The following is a 22,624-nucleotide window of genomic DNA, read 5'->3' as shown; positions in this document are numbered from 1 at the left end:
TTATCATAAGTACACTTCAACTGTGAGAGACGGAATCTTTAAAAAAAATCCAGAAAATCACATTGTATGATTTTTAAGTAATTAATTTGCATTTTATTGCATGACATAAGTATTTGATCACCTACCAACCAGTAAGAATTCCGGCTCTCACAGACCTGTTAGTTTTTCTTTAAGAAGCCCTCCTGTTCTCCACTCATTACCTGTATTAACTGCACCTGTTTGAACTCGTTACCTGTATAAAAGACACCTGTCCACACACTCAATCAAACAGACTCCAACCTCTCCACAATGGCCAAGACCAGAGAGCTGTGTAAGGACATCAGGGATACAATTGTAGACCTGCACAAGGCTGGGATGGGCTACAGGACAATAGGCAAGCAGCTTGGTGAGAAGGCAACAACAATTATTAGAAAATAGAAAAAGTTCAAGATGACGGTCAATCACCCTCGGTCTGGGGCTCCATGCAAGATCTCACCTCGTGGGGCATCAATGATCATGAGGAAGGTGAGGGATCTGCCCAGAACTACACGGCAGGAACTGGTCAATGACCTGAAGAGAGCTGGGACCACAGTCTCAAAGAAAACCATTAGTAACACACTACGCCGTCATGGATTAAAATCCTGCAGCGCACGCACAGTCCCCCTGCTCAAGCCAGCGCATGTCCAGGCCCGTCTGAAGTTTGCCAATGACCATCTGGATGATCCAGAGGAGGAATGGGAGAAGGTCATGTGGTCTGATGAGACAAAAATAGAGCTTTTTGGTCTAAACTCCACTCGCCGTGTTTGGAGGAAGAAGAAGGATGAGTACAACCCCAAGAACACCATCCCAACCGTGAAGCATGGAGGTGGAAACATAATTCTTTGGGGATGCTTTTCTGCAAAGGGGACATTACGACTGCACCGTATTGAGGGGAGGATGGATGGGGCCATGTATCGCAAGATCTTGGCCAACAACCTCCTTCCCTCAGTAAGAGCATTGAAGATGGGTCGTGGCTGGGTCTTCCAGCATGACAACGACCCGAAACACACAGCCAGGGCAACTAAGGAGTGGCTCCGTAAGAAGCATCTCAAGGTCCTGGAGTGGCCTAGCCAGTCTCCAGACCTGAACCCAATAGAAAATCTTTGGAGGGAGCTGAAAGTCCGTATTGCCCAGCAACAGCCCCGAAACCTGAAGGATCTGGAGAAGGTCTGTATGGAGGAGTGGGCCAAAATCCCTGCTGCAGTGTGTGCAAACCTGGTCAAGACCTACAGGAAACGTATGATCTCTGTAATTGCAAACAAAGGTTTCTGTACCAAATATTAAGTTCTGCTTTTCTGATGTATCAAATACTTATGTCATGCAATAAAATGCAAATTAATTACTTAAAAATCATACAATGTGATTTTCTGGATTTTTGTTTTAGATTCCGTCTCTCACAGTTGAAGTGTACCTATGATAAAAATTACAGACCTCTACCTGCTTTGTAAGTAGGAAAACCTGCAACATTGGCAGTGTATCAAATACTTGTTCTCCCCACTGTATATACACACACACACACACACATATACATACACACACATATACACACTGATTGTTTCAAGCAAAACTCCCAAAACTATTGCTCATGGTGAACCTGAACAATCTAAATTAAATCTAATGTAAGCCCCGATCAGCATGTAGCCCACCTATGGCCAGATGACAGTTCTGTCGATCAGCATGTAGCCCACCTATGGCCAGATGACAGTTCTGTCGATCAGCATGTAGCCCACCTATAGCCAGATGACAGTTCTGTCGATCAGCATGTAGCCCACCTATAGCCAGATGACAGTTCTGTCGATCAGCATGTAGCCCACCTATGGCCAGATGACAGTTCTGTCGATCAGCATGTAGCCCACCTATGGCCAGATGACAGTTCTGTCGATCAGCATGTAGCCCACCTATAGCCAGATGACAGTTCTGTCGATCAGCATGTAGCCCACCTATGGCCAGATGACAGTTCTGTCGATTAGCATGTAGCCCACCTATAGCCAGATGACAGTTCTGTCGATCAGCATGTAGCCCACCTATGGCCAGATGACAGTTCTGTCGATCAGCATGTAGCCCACCTATGGCCAGATGACAGTTCTGTCGATCAGCATGTAGCCCACCTATGGCCAGATGACAGTTCTGTCGATCAGCATGTAGCCCACGATTCGTAACGTTTGAATCGTATTCCTGATCAGTGCGTGCTACATTTGGATCGGTTTAGGGTAGCGCAGACCAATGCACTCATATCTTAACCATTTGAACAGGGGACCGATGCATATCGTTACGTCCCTACATATTATTCTGACATTAAACATCTTGACATTTCCAAATGTGTCCAGGGCCAGTTTTCCAAAAGTTTTTTTAAAATCTGGACTTTGCCTATCGCGTAGGACTAAATACATAAATTAGAAATATGACTTGAATGATTGACTTGAATGGGGGTTGTTGTTCTATTCATTCCATTTCTATGCATTTAATCCGATAGCCGAAATAACTTCTAAAACTGATCAGATGTCCAAAAGATATTGGCAGGTTCTCAAAAGAATGACAAAACTCAAATTTCTTAACCGTCCAACCTTATAAAACCTCTTAATTATTTATCAAGACAAAAACATTGATAACATCTGAAACACTGTTTTGAGCCCCTGCCAAGGAGGTTGAGAGCGAGTGCTGGGGGGGGTGGGGGGTGTGGCTGAGTGGAACATTTACTGAAGTAGTGAAATAGCAGAGGCACGTTTGCGTCAGGATTAAAAGACAGAACAGCTAAGATAAATAAACGTCTGCTGGACCTGCCACTACAATGCCTCTGGGTTCCCAGCCGTTTTCCAGGCTCAAAGCCTTCAAGAGCAACTAGCTTGAAGACCTGCCACTACAATGCCCCCCCCCCCCCCCCACAATCCTCCTGCCCTCCCCTCCCCAGTTGGCCGTCTCAGGCCCCAGTCCAGTCATGTTCCTACAGCTGTATCCTCTTCCTCCAGCAGGCTCCTGATAACACTGGTTATTTATTGCCTTAAACCTTTCCCCTCCTGTCCTGTCCTGTCCTGTCCTGTCCTGTCCTGTCCTGTCCTGTCCTGTCCTGGCTTTCACAGCCTCCATCAGGCCTGCTCTCAAGACCCACACTAAACACTCCTGAAAGATTTCAGAGTGTGTGTGTGTGTGTGAGCCACTCATAGAAATACAATGAATAGAACGGGTGTCAAAATTCAAGTCAATGATGTCATAATAGGTGGATTTGGGGGCCATTTTGAGTGTACCCATAGGAGCTAGGTACAAACATACAGGTTAAGACGACAGGATTCTAATAGCCCATAACTCTTTGCAGCAATGGGACCAGCTAAGCTAGTTCGCAACGGCACAGGTAGTTCGCAACAGCGCTGGTCCCAGATTTGTGACAACGTTGTCTAAACCTGTATATTTTCGACCTAGAGCAATGCCAGGAAGTAAAAGCAGGAAGTGTACCTTTCAATCTGTGCTGTGATTTGTCAACTCAACTGACATCACAAAAAATACATTCCATTGCATGAGCCACATGAGTTAGCATAATTTGAATGAACATTCCAAATGACCATGAAAATTATTGCATAGGGGCCCCGTGTAGCTCAGTTGGTAGAGCATGGCGTCTTGCAACGCCAGGGTCGTGGGTTCCGATTCCCACGGGGGGGCCAGTATGAAAAATGTACGCACTCACTAACTGTAAGTCGCTCTGGATAAGAGCGTCTGCTAAAATGACTAAAATGTAAATCACAATACCAGGCAGCCATTGCGAGTGTACCCATGAGTTTACCAGTCAGGGTTAGAGCTAGGTCGCAAATATACCAGGTTAAGACAATGTCGTTGATAACTACCAGAATCGTTGCCAACTAGCTTGTTCCTCTAAGAATAATAAATGCCGAGGGTAGCAGTGCAAGATAATTTTAAGCAGAATATTTGGATTATTAGCATATGAACGACTTGCAATTCGATTGCTGGAGTATCGAAGCCATCCATCCAACCTATTTATTCAGATCCGGCAGTTCAAAAGACAATCGTTTCAAAGGTAATCAGTAATTGTTCATTAGCAGCATACTTTAGTTTGTGTTCCTATTTTACATTATGATCATTATTATTATTATGGATCCCCATTAGTTCCTGCCAAGGCAGCAGCTACTCTTCCTGGGGTTTATTATGGATCCCCATTAGTTCCTGCCAAGGCAGCAGCTACTCTTCCTGGGGTTTATTATGGATCCCCATTAGTTCCTGCCAAGGCAGAAGCTACTCTTCCTGGGGTTTATTATGGATCCCCATTAGTTCCTGCCAAGGCAGCAGCTACTCTTCCTGGGGTTTATTATGGATCCCCATTAGTTCCTGCCAAGGCAGCAGCTACTCTTCCTGGGGTTTATTATGGATCCCCATTAGTTCCTGTCAAGGCAGCAGCTACTCTTCCTGGGGTTTATTAAGGATCCCCATTAGTTCCTGCCAAGGCAGCAGCTACTCTTCCTGGGGTTTATTATGGATCCCCATTAGTTCCTGCCAAGGCAGCAGCTACTCTTCCTGGGGTTTATTATGGATCCCCATTAGTTCCTGCCAAGGCAGCAGCTACTCTTCCTGGGGTTTATTATGGATCCCCATTAGTTCCTGCCAAGGCAGAAGCTACTCTTCCTGGGGTTTATTATGGATCCCCATTAGTTCCTGCCAAGGCAGCAGCTACTCTTCCTGGGGTTTATTATGGATCCCCATTAGTTCCTGCCAAGGCAGCAGCTACTCTTCCTGGGGTTTATTATGGATCCCCATTAGTTCCTGTCAAGGCAGCAGCTACTCTTCCTGGGGTTTATTAAGGATCCCCATTAGTTCCTGCCAAGGCAGCAGCTACTCTTCCTGGGGTTTATTATGGATCCCCATTAGTTCCTGCCAAGGCAGCAGCTACTCTTCCTGGGGGTTTATTATGGATCCCCATTAGTTCCTGCCAAGGCAGCAGCTGCTCTTCCTGGGGTTTATTATGGATCCCCATTAGTTCCTGCCAAGGCAGCAGCTACTCTTCCTGGGGTTTATTATGGATCCCCATTAGTTCCTGCCAAGGCAGCAGCTACTCTTCCTGGGGTTTGTTATGGATCCCCAATTAGTTCCTGCCAAGGCAGCAGCTACTCTTCCTGGGGTTTATTATGGATCCCCATTAGTTCCTGCCAAGGCGGCAGGAAGGCAGACATTTTAGATAAACATTGGATTTCTGTGGTCCGAATTTCATATTCATATTCATTTTCTGTTGGTAGGCCTACCCATGTGTCTCTCCTTCCTCGGAAAGCCTGCTCACTGATGTCAATACCAAAGCTGATAATGGTGACTTGATGGAATTGGAATGCTGTGAATGAGAGACCAGCATGGCTCCGTAAACCCTTTAAATCAGACGCTGTTGTTACTTTGTGTCTCTATAAATCACAACGTTTCAATTTCTAGTAATGTGACAGTCGGTTTTAACTGAAACGTCGGCCTTTTAACCGATACATTTCCCCCCCACACGAAATGTTTCATTTTCATAACTCTTCAAATTCGAGTATCCTATACTATAGCCTATAGATAATATCCTGCCATTACGACATTTTATTTTACTTTAGGCCAATATAAAAGAAGAGCTATGCATGATTTAATAAAAAGCAGCTAACAGACAACATTGTTTCACATTCTTTAATAAAAGACTCAAACAGAAACAGGCTGTACGGCTGGCTTCACAGTTTCCCTGCCAAATAGGCCGACAAGGAAAGTCGACGTATCTTGACGAAGTTGATTGCGCGAGGGGGGGGGGGGGGGGGGTCTGTGCACCTTCCACAAAAAAGTTATACGTAAGCGTTAAACCTAGACTAAGTCCCAAATCACACCCTATTCCCTACATAGTACACTACATTTGGGCCTATGAGCCCTTTCCTGGTCAAAAGTAGTTCACTGTATAGGGCATAGGGTGCTATTTGGGATGTAGCCCCTAGTTGAGATAAAAAAGGTTTCTATTTTCCCCTCCCTTTCTAAAATGTTCCAACGTCATGGATGGATGGATGGATGGAGGGATGGAGGGAGGGATGGAGGGATGGATGGATGGATGGAGGGAGGGAGGGATGGAGGGAGGGATGGAGGGAGGGAGGGAGGGATGGATGGATGGAGGGAGGGATGGAGGGAGGGATGGATGGAGGGAGGGAGGGATGGATGGAGGGAGGGAGGGATGGATGGAGGGAGGGATGGAGGGATGGAGGGAGGGATGGATGGAGGGATGGAGGGAGGGAGGGATGGATGGATGGATGGAGGGATGGAGGGATGCCATTGGGCAGGATCAGGACAGTTCTATCGCTAGGCAGGTACTGCAGGTTGCCAAGGAAGTGTTATGGAATACCTGGTGGTTGCAAAGGTCACCGTCGAGATGGGGAAACAGCTGGGTGCCAATCAGAGTGACTCCTGCCAAAACCAGATTAGCCAATCACCATGGCTTTAACCCTGCTCGGCCAATCACCATGGCTTTAACCCCAGACAGATGGACTAATCTGACAAACTAATGGCCGGACTACATGAGAGGCATCCCAAAACGGCACCTAATTCCCACTAACACACTACATAAAGGAATAGGGTGGTATTTGGGATGCAGGCTTGGTGTTGTCACATTTAAACATTAAGACAGTGTGCTGCAGCTGCTGGAGAGGGTTGTGTTTTAATAAGGAGTGACTTAACGACACCTGTGTCTTCACTGTTTTAATACTGTCGTATTGTAAAGTTCAGTCGACTTCAAAACTTCAACCACTCAGGGTCCAAGCCATCCCCTCTCTGGCTATAGGCCTACTGTTTAGACTGGCCTCCCAAGTGTACGCTAGTGTGTGTGAGTGTGAGTGGCGTGTGTGTGTGTGTGTGGTGTGTGGTGTGTGTGTGTGTGTGTGTGTATGCCTAGAGAAGTGGGTATACTCCAATTTTGCCCAAACAGCCCGCCTGGCGAAGGGATGGAGCCCTGTGTGAAAAATGCTATGAGAAACAGTGACATACACCGAATGACCTAAAGTGATAAATCCCATATTGGTCTTTCAGTCAGGCCAGCCCAAGCTTTACTGTGCAGTAGGCTAATAGCAGGCCTACTATTGAAACACTGGCTGTCACCAGTCAGAAAATCACGTGTCACCTTTGAAAAAAGGTGACATTTTCTTTGTCACCTTTTTTAAATAGAAAAACAACACAATTGGATGTTCTAAGTTCATAACAATGCTTACACCACATCAGGAGACCACTGCACACAGAGACACACGAATACTATCCACGAGTTTATCATCGGACTCTGGGGAAGTAGACAAAGGGCCTTCATTGCCAAAATCTTGAAGTATCCCTTTAATTCTTCCACAGAATCCAGTAGGGCTGGGAATTTTCAGGGACCTCACGATACAATATTATCACAATACTTAGGTGCCGATATGATATGTATCGCAATTCTCACAATTCTATATGTATTGCAATTCGATACTGTGATTTTTTTAGCGATTCGATTTTCCAAACATATTGTCTACCATATGTCTGACAAGAGAGACATGAGAAAACGAGTTGACAGTCATGGAAATAAAAGTACTGAATACGACTTCGCTTTCTATTTAAAAAATAATTTTCCAGATTTTCCACCACATTTGTCTCTGGCCTCCATTGACATAGTTCTATTTTTGACCATCCTTCAAGGATAAAGACTCCAATAACTTTTGAATGTATTATGAAAGAGACTTGAGGTTTGGACCATTGGTTTTCCTTAGAGGATTATCTACATAATGATTGGACACTACTTCGATACGCATCAGTGGGGAATTAGGAGTATATGAAATGCCCCAAAACAAAGTGGAAATACAGCATATAGCCTCCACTACGTCTGTCTGTCTCTCTGTGTGTGTGTGTCTTTCTGTCTGTGTCTCTCTGTGTGTGTGTCTGTCTATGTCTCTCTGTGTGTGTGTGTGTCTGTCTATGTCTCTCTGTGTGTGTGTGTGTCTGTCTATGTCTCTGTCTGTGTGTGTCTCTCTGTCTGTGTGTGTCTCTCTGTCTGTGTGTGTCTCTCTGTCTGTGTGTCTCTCTGTCTGTGTGTCTCTCTGTCTGTGTGTCTCTCTGTCTGTGTGTCTCTCTGTCTGTGTGTCTCTCTGTCTGTGTGTCTCTCTGTCTGTGTGTCTCTCTGTCTGTGTGTCTCTCTGTCTGTGTGTCTCTCTGTCTGTGTGTCTGTGTGTGTGTGTGTGTGTGTAAACTGGGCAGCCAGTTCGAGGCGAAGCCACACAGCAGCAGGATGGATAGATGGAGTACTGCAGTTACACTCTGCATCAGCCTCCTTCATAGCCTGACAGCTGATAAATGGTTGGACAATTATAAAAGTGGGTTACTGGTTAACGCTGTGGGGTCGGACACACTGGGCCTGGAGCGCATCCTAAATGGCCTGGGCAGCAGAGAGCTGGGTCTGGGCAGAGGAGAGGCCAGTGCCTTTCTCCACAAACGAAGACCATCAATCCTGAACAAGGACAAGACATCAATAACAACAGACCAGAGAGACAGCTTTCTGAAGCCAGGGCATCTATTCATATAGAATGTGACAGTATGCTGTGAGCTCAGACACACTGGGCCTGGAAGTGGATAGAGGCTGGGTTGGAGCTCAGACACACTGGGCCTGGAAGTGGGTAGAGGCTGGATTGGAGCTCAGACTGGGCCTGGAAGTGGGTAGAGGCTGGGTTGGAGCTCAGACTGGGCCTGGAAGTGGGTAGAGGCTGGGTTGGAGCTCAGACTGGGCCTGGAAGTGTGTAGAGGCTGGGTTGGAGCTCAGACTGGGCCTGGAAGTGTGTAGACGCTGGGTTGGGACTCAGACACACTGGGCCTGGAAGTGGGTAGAGTCTGGGCCTGGAAGTGGGTAGAGGCTGGGCCTGGAAGTGGGTAGAGGCTGGGCCTGGAAGTGGGTAGAGGCTGGGCCTGGAAGTGGGTAGAGGCTGGGCCTGGAAGTGGGTAGAGGCTGGGTTTGGGGCAGCAGAGAGGAGATACTGGGACCTTTCCCCACAACGAAACGAAGGCCATCAAACCTGAAAACTGGATTGAACAGTGAGAGAGGCCAGTCCAGCCAGGACAGCCCAGCCCAGACAGTCCAGCCAGGACATCAACAGACCAGCGAGAGAAGTAGATGGTGAAAAAAATAAACCGATGAAGTTGCATAACGCAATATTCTTTTTTTGGACAATACTATATAATAATATGCCATTTAGCAGACGCTTTTATCCAAAGCGACTTACAGTCATGCGTGCATACATTTTTACGTATGGGTAGTCCCGGGGATCGAACCCACTACCCTGGCGTTACAAGCGCCATGCTCTACCAATTGAGCTACAGAGGACCATTATATCGATATTTGACTTCCCACCCACCCAAAAAACCAGTTTTGCTAGCGCTAGTCGGCTGTACAACGTAATCCTATAGTTCTCCATCTTTTTAAATAGTGAGCCAACATGTTTTCAGGTCTTTTATTACCATGACTGATTCAACCTGGTTCTCCTCTTCTCTAGTTTCTCCGCCGCAGACACATAGTGAGTAGTAATATGTTGGGAACATCAAATCTAAAATTGCAATAACGAATCGCAACACATCTAGAATCATGAGAATCGCAACACATCTAGAATCATGAGAATCGCAACGTATAGAATCGCAATACATATAGAATCATGAGAATCGCAACACATATAGAATCATGAGTATCGCTACGTATAGAATCGCAACACATCTAGAATCATGAGAATCGCAATACATATAGAATCATGAGAATCGCAATACATATAGAATCGCAATACATATAGAATCGCAATACATATATCTGCTCCTAAGTATGGTGATAATATCGTATCGGGAGGTCCCTAGCCATTCCCAGCCCTAGAAGTAGAGAGAAGGGAGGAGGAGGAAGCAAAGGCTGCTACACAAAGATACCAGGGTGCCACCCTGTTCAACAACTCACTGCTGCCACCCTGTCCAACAACTCACTGCTGCCACCCTGTCCAACAACTCACTGCTGCCACCCTGTCCAACAACTCACTGCTGCCACCCTGTCCAACAACTCACTGCTGCCACCCTGTCCAACAACTCACTGCTGCCACCCTGTCCAACAACTCACTGCTGCCACCCTGTCCAACAACTCACTGCTGCCACCCTGTCCAACAACTCACTGCTGCCACCCTGTCCAACAACTCACTGCTGCCACCCTGTCCAACAACTCACTGCCACACCAGTGACAAGACCTCAGAGTTACCTGATACCACAGGCTCTGGTGAAAAACATGACACATCTTTAATTACCATTAGAGATGCGAGGATCAACCTTAAACTTTTTACTCTTGCACCTGTATGTATGTATGTATGTATGTATGTATATATATATATATATATATATATATATATATATATATATATATATATATATATATATGTTGAAAATTGAAGATTTGGGCACTGATAAAACACCTAAATTGGAACTCAGTGGCTGGACAGTAACACGCTATACATGACGTCAGAGCTCAGTGGCTGTACAGTAACATGCTATACATGACGTCAGAGCTCAGTGGCTGTACAGTAACATGCTATACATGACGTCAGAGCTCAGTGGCTGTACAGTAACACGCTATACATGACGTCAGAGCTCAGTGGCTGTACAGTAACATGCTATACATGACGTCAGAGCTCAGTGGCTGTACAGTAACATGCTATACATGACGTCAGAGCTCAGTGGCTGGACAGTAACATGCTATACATGAGGTCAGAACTCTGGCTCTGCTCAGCTCTGTGTGGGTTTTGACTGACAGACGTTCTGACCTTGAGCACTGCACGCGCGACAAGAAGATGCCCCCATCCTTCCCACTGATTGGGCAACTTTTGCACATTTGCTGTTGACTAAATGAGGCACATGCTATAAATTAAGAGGACTTAGTGTATTCTGAAAGATGAGACGTTGAGGATTGTAATAAATACCGCTTTGATGTCATACAAGCAAGCCAAAAGACCCATCCGGATGTGTGCACGTCACATTTCCATATCATAAAACACGATGACGTGGCATCATACCCTGGGTTATTCTAAGCAGAATGAGCACCTGAATGCCAGAAGAGGATTGGCCGTCCCTCAGAGCCTGGTTCCTCTCTAGGTTTCTTCCTAGGTTCCTGCCTTTCTAGGGAGTTTTTCCCTAGCCACCGTGCTTCTACATCTGCATTGCTTGCTCTCTGGGGTTTAAGGCTGCGTTTCTGTATAAGCATTTTGTAACATCTGCTGATGTAAAAAGGGCTTTTATAAATACATTTGATTGATTATGACCTTTCTATGGACACCAAAATTACGATATGTTTCCCTGAATTGTATTGTGAAAGCCTAACACTAATATCGTATTTTATAACTTAGCTAGTCATGTTGGCAATAGAACAAGCTTTCAAATGATGCCCACACCTGACCCAGATTGCGATTTACATTTACATTTTAGTCATTTAGCAGACGCTCTTATCCAGAGCGACTTACAGTTAGTGCATACATTATTTTTTATACCCCCCGTGGGAATCGAACCCACAACCCTGGCGTTGCAAACGCCATGCTCTACCAACTGAGCTACATCCCTGCCGGCCATTCCCTCCCCTACCCTGGACAACGCTGGGCCAATTGTGCGCCACCCCATGGGTCTCCCGGTCGTGGCCGGCTACGACAGAGCCTGGATTTAAAAATTGTAAGTTGGACCGTTTTTTGGGGGGGATTGCGTAAACAACCGTAAAAAGAAACTACCAGTGTCCTTGCTCTAGTTCCTTAACATCACAGCTAGGAGAGCAAAAAAAAAAATCACCTTATAGTTAAAGACTCTTCTTTGAGTCATAAAAGTGTGTTGAAATTACTTACGCACTGTGCACACTTTGGAGAGGTGCGTAGACACCGGTTAGTCGTCTCACTCTAACTATTGTCAATTTTTTTGTCTTACGTTGAACCTACAACACATTTTCCATAAAATATTCTTACCCATGTTACTGAAGATATTAAAAAGAGTATCAAAAATACGGGGAAAAGTAAAGTAAAGATGAACGCAGATCAAATCAACAGTGTCATGTTTAGATTCAGTCTTGTGTCAGGTGAACTGTTGCATCCTCACCTTTGGTCTGATAATATTCCCATCATCTCCAAACTGTTCCAATTGCTACCACGGTTCTGCATACGTTTTCATATTTACGTAAGAAACATTTCAATTTTAGCGCCATCCATATTTCACATTCCATTCAACCAGTAACCGAAAGGTCGCTGGTTCTAATCCCCGAGCCGACTAGGTGAAAAATCTGTCGACGTGCCCTTGAGCAAGGCACTTAACCCTAATTGCTCATGTAAGTCGCTCTGGATAAGATCGTCTGCTAGATGACTAAAATGTAAAATGTAAATGTTATATGATGAGGTGATTCCCGGGAGCGTTAAGGGTCATATTTCACATTCCATTCAACACAACGCCCTGACCAGTGCCAAATGGCACCCTATTCCCTAGGCACTACTGTTGGCCAGGGCCCATAGCCATAGGGGTCCTGACATCCCATAGGGCTCATGTTAAAAGTAGTGCACTTTACAGGGAATAGGCCTAGGGTACCATTTGCCTGCCCAGTGAATACTGGAATAGAAGATCTGTGCAGATATAGACCTGTGACTGTCTAAGTATCTGACTGACTGACAGGAAGGAAGGCAGACAGACAGACAGACAGACAGACAGGAAGGCAGGCTGACAGGAAGGCAGGCTGACAGGAAGACAGGCTGACAGGAAGACAGGCTGACAGACAGGCAGACAGGAAGGCAGGCTGACAGACAGACAGGCTGGCTGACAGACAGGAAGGCAGGCTGACAGGAAGACAGGCTGACAGGAAGACAGGCTGACAGGAAGACAGGCTGACAGGAAGACAGGCTGACAGGAAGGCAGGCTGACAGACAGGCAGGCAGGCTGACAGACAGACAGGCTGACAGGAAGGCAGGCTGACAGGAAGACAGGCTGACAGGAAGACAGGCTGACAGGAAGACAGGCTGACAGGAAGGAAGCAGCAACCTTTTCAACTTCAGATATAAACAGCTTAACTCTTCCTAATCCATTACCTTAAAATGAACCTGGCAATGCTCCAAACCCCTGACAGGTTGATGCTTCCCCAGGAAAGGGGAGGTGTGGCTCGATGGTTGATTAGTCTGGTTAGTCGTGGAGATCCAGACCACACGACAGACTGACTGGTTAGTCGTGGAGATCCAGACCACACCACAGACTGACTGGTTAGTCGTGGAGATCCAGACCACACCACAGACTGACTGGTTAGTCGTGGAGATCCAGACCACACCACAGACTGACTGGTTAGTCGTGGAGATCCAGACCACACCACAGACTGACTGGTTAGTCGTGGAGATCCAGACCACACCACAGACTGACTGGTTAGTCGTGGAGATCCAGACCACACGACAGACTGACTGGTTAGTCGTGGAGATCCAGACCACACCACAGACTGACTGGTTAGTCGTGGAGATCCAGACCACACGACAGACTGACTGGTTAGTCGTGGAGATCCAGACCACACCACAGACTGTCTGGTTAGTCGTGGAGATCCAGACCACACGACAGACTGACTGGTTAGTCGTGGAGATCCAGACCACACCACAGACTGTCTGGTTAGTCGTGGAGATCCAGACCACACCACAGACTGTCTGGTTAGTCGTGGAGATCCAGACCACACCACAGACTGACTGGTTAGTCGTGGAGATCCAGACCACACCACAGACTGACTGGTTAGTCGTGGAGATCCAGACCACACCACAGACTGACTGGTTAGTCGTGGAGATCCAGACCACACGACAGACTGACTGGTTAGTCGTGGAGATCCAGACCACACCACAGACTGACTGGTTAGTCGTGGAGATCCAGACCACACGACAGACTGACTGGTTAGTCGTGGAGATCCAGACCACACCACAGACTGTCTGGTTAGTCGTGGAGATCCAGACCACACGACAGACTGACTGGTTAGTCGTGGAGATCCAGACCACACCACAGACTGTCTGGTTAGTCGTGGAGATCCAGACCACACCACAGACTGTCTGGTTAGTCGTGGAGATCCAGACCACACCACAGACTGACTGGTTAGTCGTGGAGATCCAGACCACACCACAGACTGTCTGGTTAGTCGTGGAGATCCAGACCACACGACAGACTGACTGGTTAGTCGTGGAGATCCAGACCACACGACAGACTGACTGGTTAGTCGTGGAGATCCAGACCACACCACAGACTGACTGGTTAGTCGTGGAGATCCAGACCACACGACAGACTGTCTGGTTAGTCGTGGAGATCCAGACCACACCACAGACTGACTGGTTAGTCGTGGAGATCCAGACCACACCACAGACTGACTGGTTAGTCGTGGAGATCCAGACCACACCACAGACTGACTGGTTAGTCGTGGAGATCCAGACCACACCACAGACTGACTGAGCATCCCAAATGGTACCATATTCTTTATGGGCCCTGGTCAAAGTAGTGCACTAAATAGGTATTAGGGTGCAATTTGGGATGCAAGCTAGGTCTGTGGTTGGAAGGGTGATGAGGATGGCGTGTGTGCATGTGTGTGTGTGCTTGCACGTGTGGGTGTGTGTGCACGTGTGTGTGTGCGTGCACGTGTGTGTGTGTGCGTGTGTGCGTGTGTGTGTGTGTGTGTGTGTGTGTGCGTGTGTGTGTGTGTGTGCGCATGTGTGTGCGCGCGCGCTAACGGCACTCAAGGATTAAGCAAACCTGTAGAGGGAGGGGCAGTAGAGGGACAGGGAGAATCAATACAGTGAAGTAGATAGGTAACAAGGCCTCAATTCATAATTACTAAACAGTTCAATCAAGTCATTAACCAGCTGTTCCACGCTTGGTCAGACAGGACTACCAAGATAAGGAAGAGGAGAAGGAACTGATGGTTCGTCTGGGGTCAATGAGGTTGTCCTGAGGACTCGGGAGGAAGGGCAACAACAAATAATGTTGTCCATTTGGAAGAAGAGGAAGAATTCTGTGACAGTCCATCTAAGGTCTCCCCTGTGTGAGGGTCAATGAGTTTGTCCTAAATATCAGGGGTGGAAGGGCAACAGCAGCAACGGGCTGTCTGGGGGGGGGGGGGGGGGGGGGGGTCTAAGTGAAGACGTCCATCCACTGTCTCCTGTGTGGGAAAGCATCCCAAGGCTACGTCACAAATAGTACCCTATTCCCTTTATAGTGCACTGGTTAAAAGCTCTCTGGTCACACCATAGTGCTCCGGTGAAAGGTATGTATAGGGAATAGGGTACAGTTTTGGACCCATCCTCAATCTGTCCCCATCTTCATCCTGTGTAGTGCACATCCCCAATCCCAATCTGTCCCCATCTTCATCCTGTGTAGTGCACATCCCCAATCCCAATCTGTCCCCTATCATATCCATCTCCCTGCTTTATCTGTCAGGAGCACGGCCTTCCTCTCACGGCTATATTAAGAGCACAACAGGAGTAATGGGCTGTGTCCCAAATGGCTCTGGTCTAAAGTAGTGCACTATATAGGGAATAGGGTGCCATTCTCTGGTCTAAAGTAGTGCACTATATAGGGAATAGGGTGCCATTCTCTGGTCTAAAGTAGTGCACTATATAGGGAATAGGGTGCCATTCTCTGGTCTAAGGTAGTGCACTATATAGGGAATAGGGTGCCATTCTCTGGTCTAAAGTAGTGCACTATATAGGGAATAGGGTGCCATTCTCTGGTCTAAAGTAGTGCACTATATAGGGAATAGAGTGCCATTCTCTGGTCTAAAGTAGTGCACTATATAGGGAATAGGGTGCCATTCTCTGGTCTAAAGTAGTGCACTATATAGGGAATAGGGTGCCATTCTCTGGTCTAAAGTAGTGCACTATATAGGGAATAGGGTGCCATTTGGGACGCATTCAGGGCCTGGGGGACAGATTAGGGCCTAGTGTTATCAGGTAGGGTCATGTAAAGGGGGGGGGGGGGGGGGCTGCAAATGAACATGCCAGATGGACCAAACGGAAAATAGGAAGTAGCTTCTGAGTGACGTAAGGGTGGCTACGTTGAAAATGGAAAATGGCACACTATTCTCTACATAGTGCACTACTTTCGACAAGATCCCTATGGGTTATGTGCACTATGTAGGAAATAGGGTGCCAGATGGAGGCAGGCTCAAGCGGAAAACAGGAAGTAGGTACTGAGTGACGACAGACGGTGCTTCCAAGCCAGGTGAGGTAAAGACTGCGCAATACGGTCCGTGTTTTCCTGACAACAGGAAAGGAGCTGGAAGTATCAGTGAGAGTGCAGCCTGCAACATCTATATTTGACTTGTGTTTTTCTCAAACGCTTTAGCAAAACAAGACACTTCGGGAATGGTGTCAGAAGTCAGCCAAAAATATCTATAATAATTGCCCTGGTAGACGTGTAATGCACATGAACATAAGACATGAACATAAGATGACATAGCTGATTCCAAACACCTACTGTCAGTCAAGGCTTACTACAAAGTGATTTACACGGGTGTCCCTTGAGGAATCCTCAGGTGGTCTAGAGAAGTGGTTCCCAAACTGTGGGGGGGCGTGAGGGGTCGGGGGGGTCGGCGTGTGGGGGGGGGGGGGTCGGCGTGGGCTCAGTCCAGCTTTCAACTTACTCTTGAAAGTTGTCGAAAGCACAAGGTGCGATTTCGAATTTGTTTTCCTCTTGCCATGTCAGTCATTGCAGACCTTAGAAAGCTATTTATAACTTGTCAGAAATGTCCAGATCAACTAGCCCATGTCAGCTAACGTTTCTTCTTGTTTTTTAGCCCATAGATTTTGTAGTAATGTTCGAGCCACTCAAATATCACATGAATACACATTAGACATGACAAAATGTATAGAATTGCAAGAACATTTACTTTTACAACTGCAAAATGTTCTCTGCACACCATGACAAAATGAGTAGAATTGTAGGACATAAGCTTCAACCTGTAATTAGCCTACTTCACCTAGATACTTTTGTGCCCGTGTTTAGGAAAGTGGCAAAACCATTTTTTGGGGGTTGTCATTCTTGACCGTCTTCTAGATCTGAGTCATGTCTCAACCAGGGCCGGATCTATGTTGGATGCAGGGGATTGACATTAAACCGATTATACAAACTGATGTATAACGATATCAGAAGTACAAAATGGTAAAATACACAAGAGATGCGACTGATTCACATGGGGATATTTTCGTTTTTGTCTCCAGGACATTGAGGCTTAGCTACGACCTTCAAAAAGGCAATGAGTCATATCTATTTTTATACACTTTGCTCCGAATGGGAGTTATACTTTATTGCACAAGTCATTTTATACAATGTGTGACTGTCGCCTTGAATTGAACTACCGGTATTCAATTGAAAACTGAATCTAAATAAATTCTAATATAGGCTAAGCCCGGTAAAACAATTGAACAGCGCATTTGATAAAAATAACATAGCAACATTGGTTGTCACTCAACTAATAAAGCCTAATAATTTCACAAGCCATTTTACAAACATTTGAATGCTGAAGGTGACATGCAGATGTGCCAGATCAGGAATAGGCCTCTCTTATTGGTCAATGCACGAAGCTGTGCACAGTGCACAGTTTGACTAGGCTCCTGATATTGCCTGGGGTTGTTCGGCATTCCAAATGACTTGTAGATTAATGACTGTCAACATAATTACATGTTTAGTTCGACACTGAAGGAGAGGAAGCAGTCGTCACAAAATAAAATATATTTTCAGAGGGCAAGAAGAACGTCATTTGAGCAAAAAATATTAGACGGCGATTCGTAACGTTTGAATCGATTTCCTGACCGATGTCTCTCCTCTCCTGATTGAGTGCCAGTAAGCAGTGACATCCAAAACCCCAGGTAACCGACCCCCCCCACCCCAGATAACCGACCCCCCCCACCCCAGGTAACCGACCCCCCCCACCCCAGGTAACCGACCCCCCCCCACCCCAGGTAACCGACCCCCCCCCACCCCAGGTAACCGACCCCCCCCACCCCAGGTAACCGACCCCCCCCCACCCCAGGTAACCGACACCCCCCCACCCCAGGTAACCGACACCCCCCCACCCCAGGTAACCGACCCCCCCCACCCCAGGTAACCGACCCCCCCCACCCCAGGTAACCGACCCCCCACACCCCAGGTAACCGACCCCCCCCACCCCAGGTAACCGACCCCCCCCACCCCAGGTAACCGACCCCCCCCACCCCAGGTAACCGACCCCCCACACCCCAGGTAACCGACCCCCCCCACCCCAGGTAACCGACCCCCCACACCCCAGGTAACCGACCCCCCCCACCCCAGGTAACCGACCCCACCCACCCCAGGTAACCGACCCCACCCACCCCAGGTAACCGACCCCCACGTAACCTTCAGCCTCCTGGACCACAGGGAATTTTGACTGTCACATGACAGGATCTGACATTGCACCCTATTCCCTATATAGTGCCCTACTTTTGACCAGGGCCCATAGGGAAGGGAAACAACGGTGGTCTGTTAGCATTAGCATTAGCACTAGCATTAGCACTAGGATGCCATTTCAGATGCAGCCATGTCCTATGTCTAACCTCCAGGGCTCATATTTCAAAGTGACTTCCCCCCGGTTAAATAAAAACATTTAATAAAAACCTTTGGTGAACTTCATGTAGTGGACCCTCTTCTTGGACGTCTTTGACTTCTCCTCCAGGCTGAAGGACTTCTCCTGCTGTTTCTCCGACGGGGCTTCTGAAAACAAAAACAACGACAATCAAAACCTTTCATCTCTTAGATGTTAAGTCTCCTATATGGGGGGACTTTTGAGCGGTTCTGGACCGGTTCTGGAGCGGTTCTGACTGACATTTTGGTATACAAAGCGCTCTGTGAACGTCGTAGGGTCCCATTCCTTATAGTGCCAGAAAGACCCCATCTGTCTGCTCTGAAACTCACAGCAAAGCGCATATGAAACGGGAGAGTTTAGTAGTTTCATCTCATTGTGTTATTCTCAGCCGGATTTAGAGCTCTCAACATGAAAGAATACCATATCAATTAATGGGATTGAAACAAGGCCACTTTCTCTTGGTCACAGACATACTATGGTCAACTACCTTCCCCTAAATGGTACAATAGCACCCCCTAGTGGGCTACTACTTTCCTGTGAATGTTACAATAGCACCCCCTAGTGTACAGTAGCAGCCCCTATGTACATACACATGGAATACTGGTCACTTTGCCAGCTGCATCCCACTGCTGGCTTTCCTCTGAAGTTAAGCAGGGTTGGTACTGGTCGGTCCCTGGATGGGAGACCAGATCCTGCTGGAAGTGGTGTTGGCCAGTAGGAGGCACTATTTCCTCTGGTCTAAAATAAAAGATCCCAATGCCCCAGGGCAGTGATTGGGGACATTGCCCTGTGTAGGGTGCCATCTTTTGGACGGGACGTTAAAACGGCTGTCCTGACTCTCTGCGGTCACTGGAGATCCCATGGCCCTTATATGAGTGTTAACCCCGGTGTCCCGGCTAAATTCCTAATCTGGCCCTCATACCATCATGGCCACCTAATCATCCCCGGCATCCGATTGGCTCATTCATCCTCCCTCCTCTCCCCCCTGTAACTATTCCACAGGTCGTTGCTGTAAATGAGAACGTGTTCAGTCAACTTACCTGGTAAAATAAAAACACTTTAATCATGTTTACATACTGTTTTACTCATGTTATATGTATATACTGTATTCTAGTCAATGCCATCCTATTAAACTACTGCTGTATATATTCTATCCTACGTATTCTACAGATATACTACATATTCTATCCACATACTGTCCATAATGTCTATACATCCCATCACATACACACGAACACACTTATACTCTGTACTCCGACATTGATAGCCCTAATATTTATATATTTCTTAATTCCATTCTTTTACTTTTAGATTTGTGTGTATTGTTGTGAAATTGTTAGATATTACTGCACTGTTGGCGCTAGGAACACAAACATTTAGCTACAACCACAATACATCTGCTAAATATGTGTATGGACCAATACAATTTTGATTTGATTTATTGGGCAACTAATTGTAATTATTTTGCACTGTGGCCTATTTATTGCCTTACCTCCATAACTTGCTACATTTGCACACACTATATATATTTTCTGTTGTATTTTTGACTTTATGTTCTGTTTTACCCCATATGTAACTCTGTGTTGTTGTTGTTTTTACCGCACTGCTTTGCTTTATCTTGGCCAGGTCGCAGTTGTAAATGAGAACTTGTTCTCAACTGGCTTACCTGGTTAAATAAAAATTAAAAAAACTTCCTTCCCCTGAATGTTACAATAGCACCCACTAGTCATGCATATCTGACGAGTGAGTTTATGCACAGAGTAATGCACGTTGTATATTATTCTGTCCGTCTGTCTGTGTGTGTCTTTACCATTGGCAGTGTTTTGACCATGGCAGTTGTTGAGGTCCGCCAGGAGCTGGTTAAAGTCATCCTGATGGGCGATCCAGTTGTCCTGGAAACAGAACAAATTACATCAAAACAAGGACGTAACTTGGAGACATTCATTTGTAAAACACTGTACGTCACGCCAGTCTTGAGTATTCTGGGTCGTATTCTCTAGAAAACAAAAAGAAGAAAGGACTACCTGAAATTGTTTAATAAGCAATTATCATTTTTGTTTTCTGTTGCAAAACGTTTTGCTACAATGTGCACTAATAAATAAAACCCTGAACTTCTCCATTAAGAAACACTTGTTGACAGTGTGCCTTAATGAACACAACCCAGTTGTCCACTCACGTCGTGGCTGGTAGTGGTTCCCAGCCCCAGTTGGTTGTTCTTCACTTTGACTTTGACGTGTTCTGTGGAGCCCTGCTCAGTTCTTCCCAGCCCCTGGTAGAGACAGATGAACATGTCATTCCTAATGATGCCAAAACAGTTAGATACAGGCTCTTTCTTAATTTGTGTTGCCTCGATTCCTCTCTCCTCGCCGCCTCCTCCAAACGCATGGAAAATAAAAGTATGAGGGGAGGGACCTTGGACCTTCTCCAATACAGTCAGTTGAAAAGGAGGCAAAGGGACAGGACGCAAGGAGGAAGCCCAGGAAGACAAATTGTCTTGAGATTGAGCTACAGTGACATACCGTCACTAGTATACTGTTAGTTTATCAGTGGTTTGCTAAGACAAAGCCCACAGTACCTTTCCCTTGGACCAGCCCATTCGCTCCAGCATTTTCTGGCCGAACTTGGACTCATCTTTACTCCATGCGCTGTTCCGCGGGTCAACAGACCACTTCTGTTTTCTCCGGGCTAAACATCAAACCATAATAGAATACAATACTTGCGTTATTGGTCCATTTGCACCGACATTATTTTATGCTGTCACAGTACCCAAACTGGCTAGCTTGTAGATCTGGTCCACTATCCGGGGTACTTTGGCGGTAAACCAAGTGCTCAAACGCAGTTTGTTTCGAATTTGAGAAATTGCAACTTACACATACAAAAGAAAAGTTACTCAGCACTCAAGTCAGATATTTACTTCGGTGAGTGACGACAGTATATTAAAACCAGTCACTAAACAAAATCGGGAAAAACTCAACATCCTCGACCAGAGCTAGCTGGTTAACTGTCTGTCAAAGGTCTCAAGATTATGTAATTAATCACATTGGCAATGATCAGAAATGAGATACAAGACATCTTAAATATACAAACACCAACACACTAAAGAACGTTATTTATTAAGTTAGTTAGACAGGATGCACTCAACTTGTTTAGCTAGTTGAGAGGTTTACTAGAAACTTGCTAGCTAGTTACCGGTAAATGTGATTGTGGTTAGCATTATGCTCGCTAGCTCGACAGATTTTCGAACCGCACATGTACTGAGGCACTTTTAAATACATAAATTGCACTAAATCGATGTTGACTTCTTCAGACAACACGACACAACAAATATTTTTTGTTTCTCTAATGTATGAAACACAAAATATTGTTTAAAACATTCGAGGTAGCACTTACGTTCGGCAAGCATGGACATGCTGGGGGTCTTTAAACACGTTGACGGAAGCCGGTGAGGGTGCCCTGAAGTGCCTGTATAAAATGGTTCTTACTTTTCATCTCTGTCGAGAACTAAATGCACACACTATTGATTCATAATACTTCGAATGTCATTTAGCTATCTACATAGCTACAGCTGATCATTTTTGTCTCTTCTAATAACACATATTCTATATTTTTCATACCCGAGTGAAGTGTAAATGGTGTTTTACAACACTAGGGGGCGACAAGGCGCCGTCGTACAAATAAAGGTACCTCTCAAATTGCTCAAATGGTCAGTGCTATCCAGAATACTTGGGACGTCCATACCCTAAACCCTAACCTTAACCCTAACCTTAACTCTTACCTAACCCTAACCTTAACCATTTTAAATGTAAACTTCAATGGGGGTAGGGACATCCCAAGGAGTCTGGATAGCACAGACCTGGATCAAACCAGAGCGGAAGAGGCAAAGTGATAGGTTTTACTCGACCCAGGATTCCATCTAACCTTTTTATTCAAGTAAAGTACATGTTGGATAAAAATATATAATGACAGGCCAGATGGAAACAGCAAATTAGTCAGTTATGAATGCACTGATATAAG

The 22,624-nt window shown here is 46.1% G+C and overlaps 1 protein-coding gene across 1 annotated transcript in view; it reads right to left on the bottom strand.

The window, feature by feature from the left end:
- pinx1 (PIN2 (TERF1) interacting telomerase inhibitor 1) overlaps positions 1-22,237 on the bottom strand; it is an 88,001-nt gene extending 65,764 nt beyond the window's left edge. Inside the window, exons 1-5 of the mRNA XM_084149680.1 lie at positions 22,001-22,237; positions 21,186-21,295; positions 20,787-20,879; positions 20,421-20,502; positions 18,643-18,738 (exon numbers count right to left, since the gene is read on the bottom strand). Of these exons, the coding sequence (XP_084005806.1) occupies positions 18,643-18,738; positions 20,421-20,502; positions 20,787-20,879; positions 21,186-21,295; positions 22,001-22,019 (400 nt within the window). The 5' untranslated portion in view covers positions 22,020-22,237. The remainder of the gene's footprint in view (positions 1-18,642; positions 18,739-20,420; positions 20,503-20,786; positions 20,880-21,185; positions 21,296-22,000) is intronic.
- Positions 22,238-22,624: the final 387 nt, after the last annotated feature.

The sequence above is a fragment of the Coregonus lavaretus genome, assembly GCF_964263955.1.
Source record: "Coregonus lavaretus genome assembly, chromosome: 31".
In the NCBI taxonomy this organism is placed as follows: Eukaryota; Metazoa; Chordata; class Actinopteri; order Salmoniformes; family Salmonidae; genus Coregonus; species Coregonus lavaretus.
The sequence above is the reverse complement of the archived record's forward strand: the minus strand, read 5'-3'. Positions and strand labels throughout refer to the sequence as shown.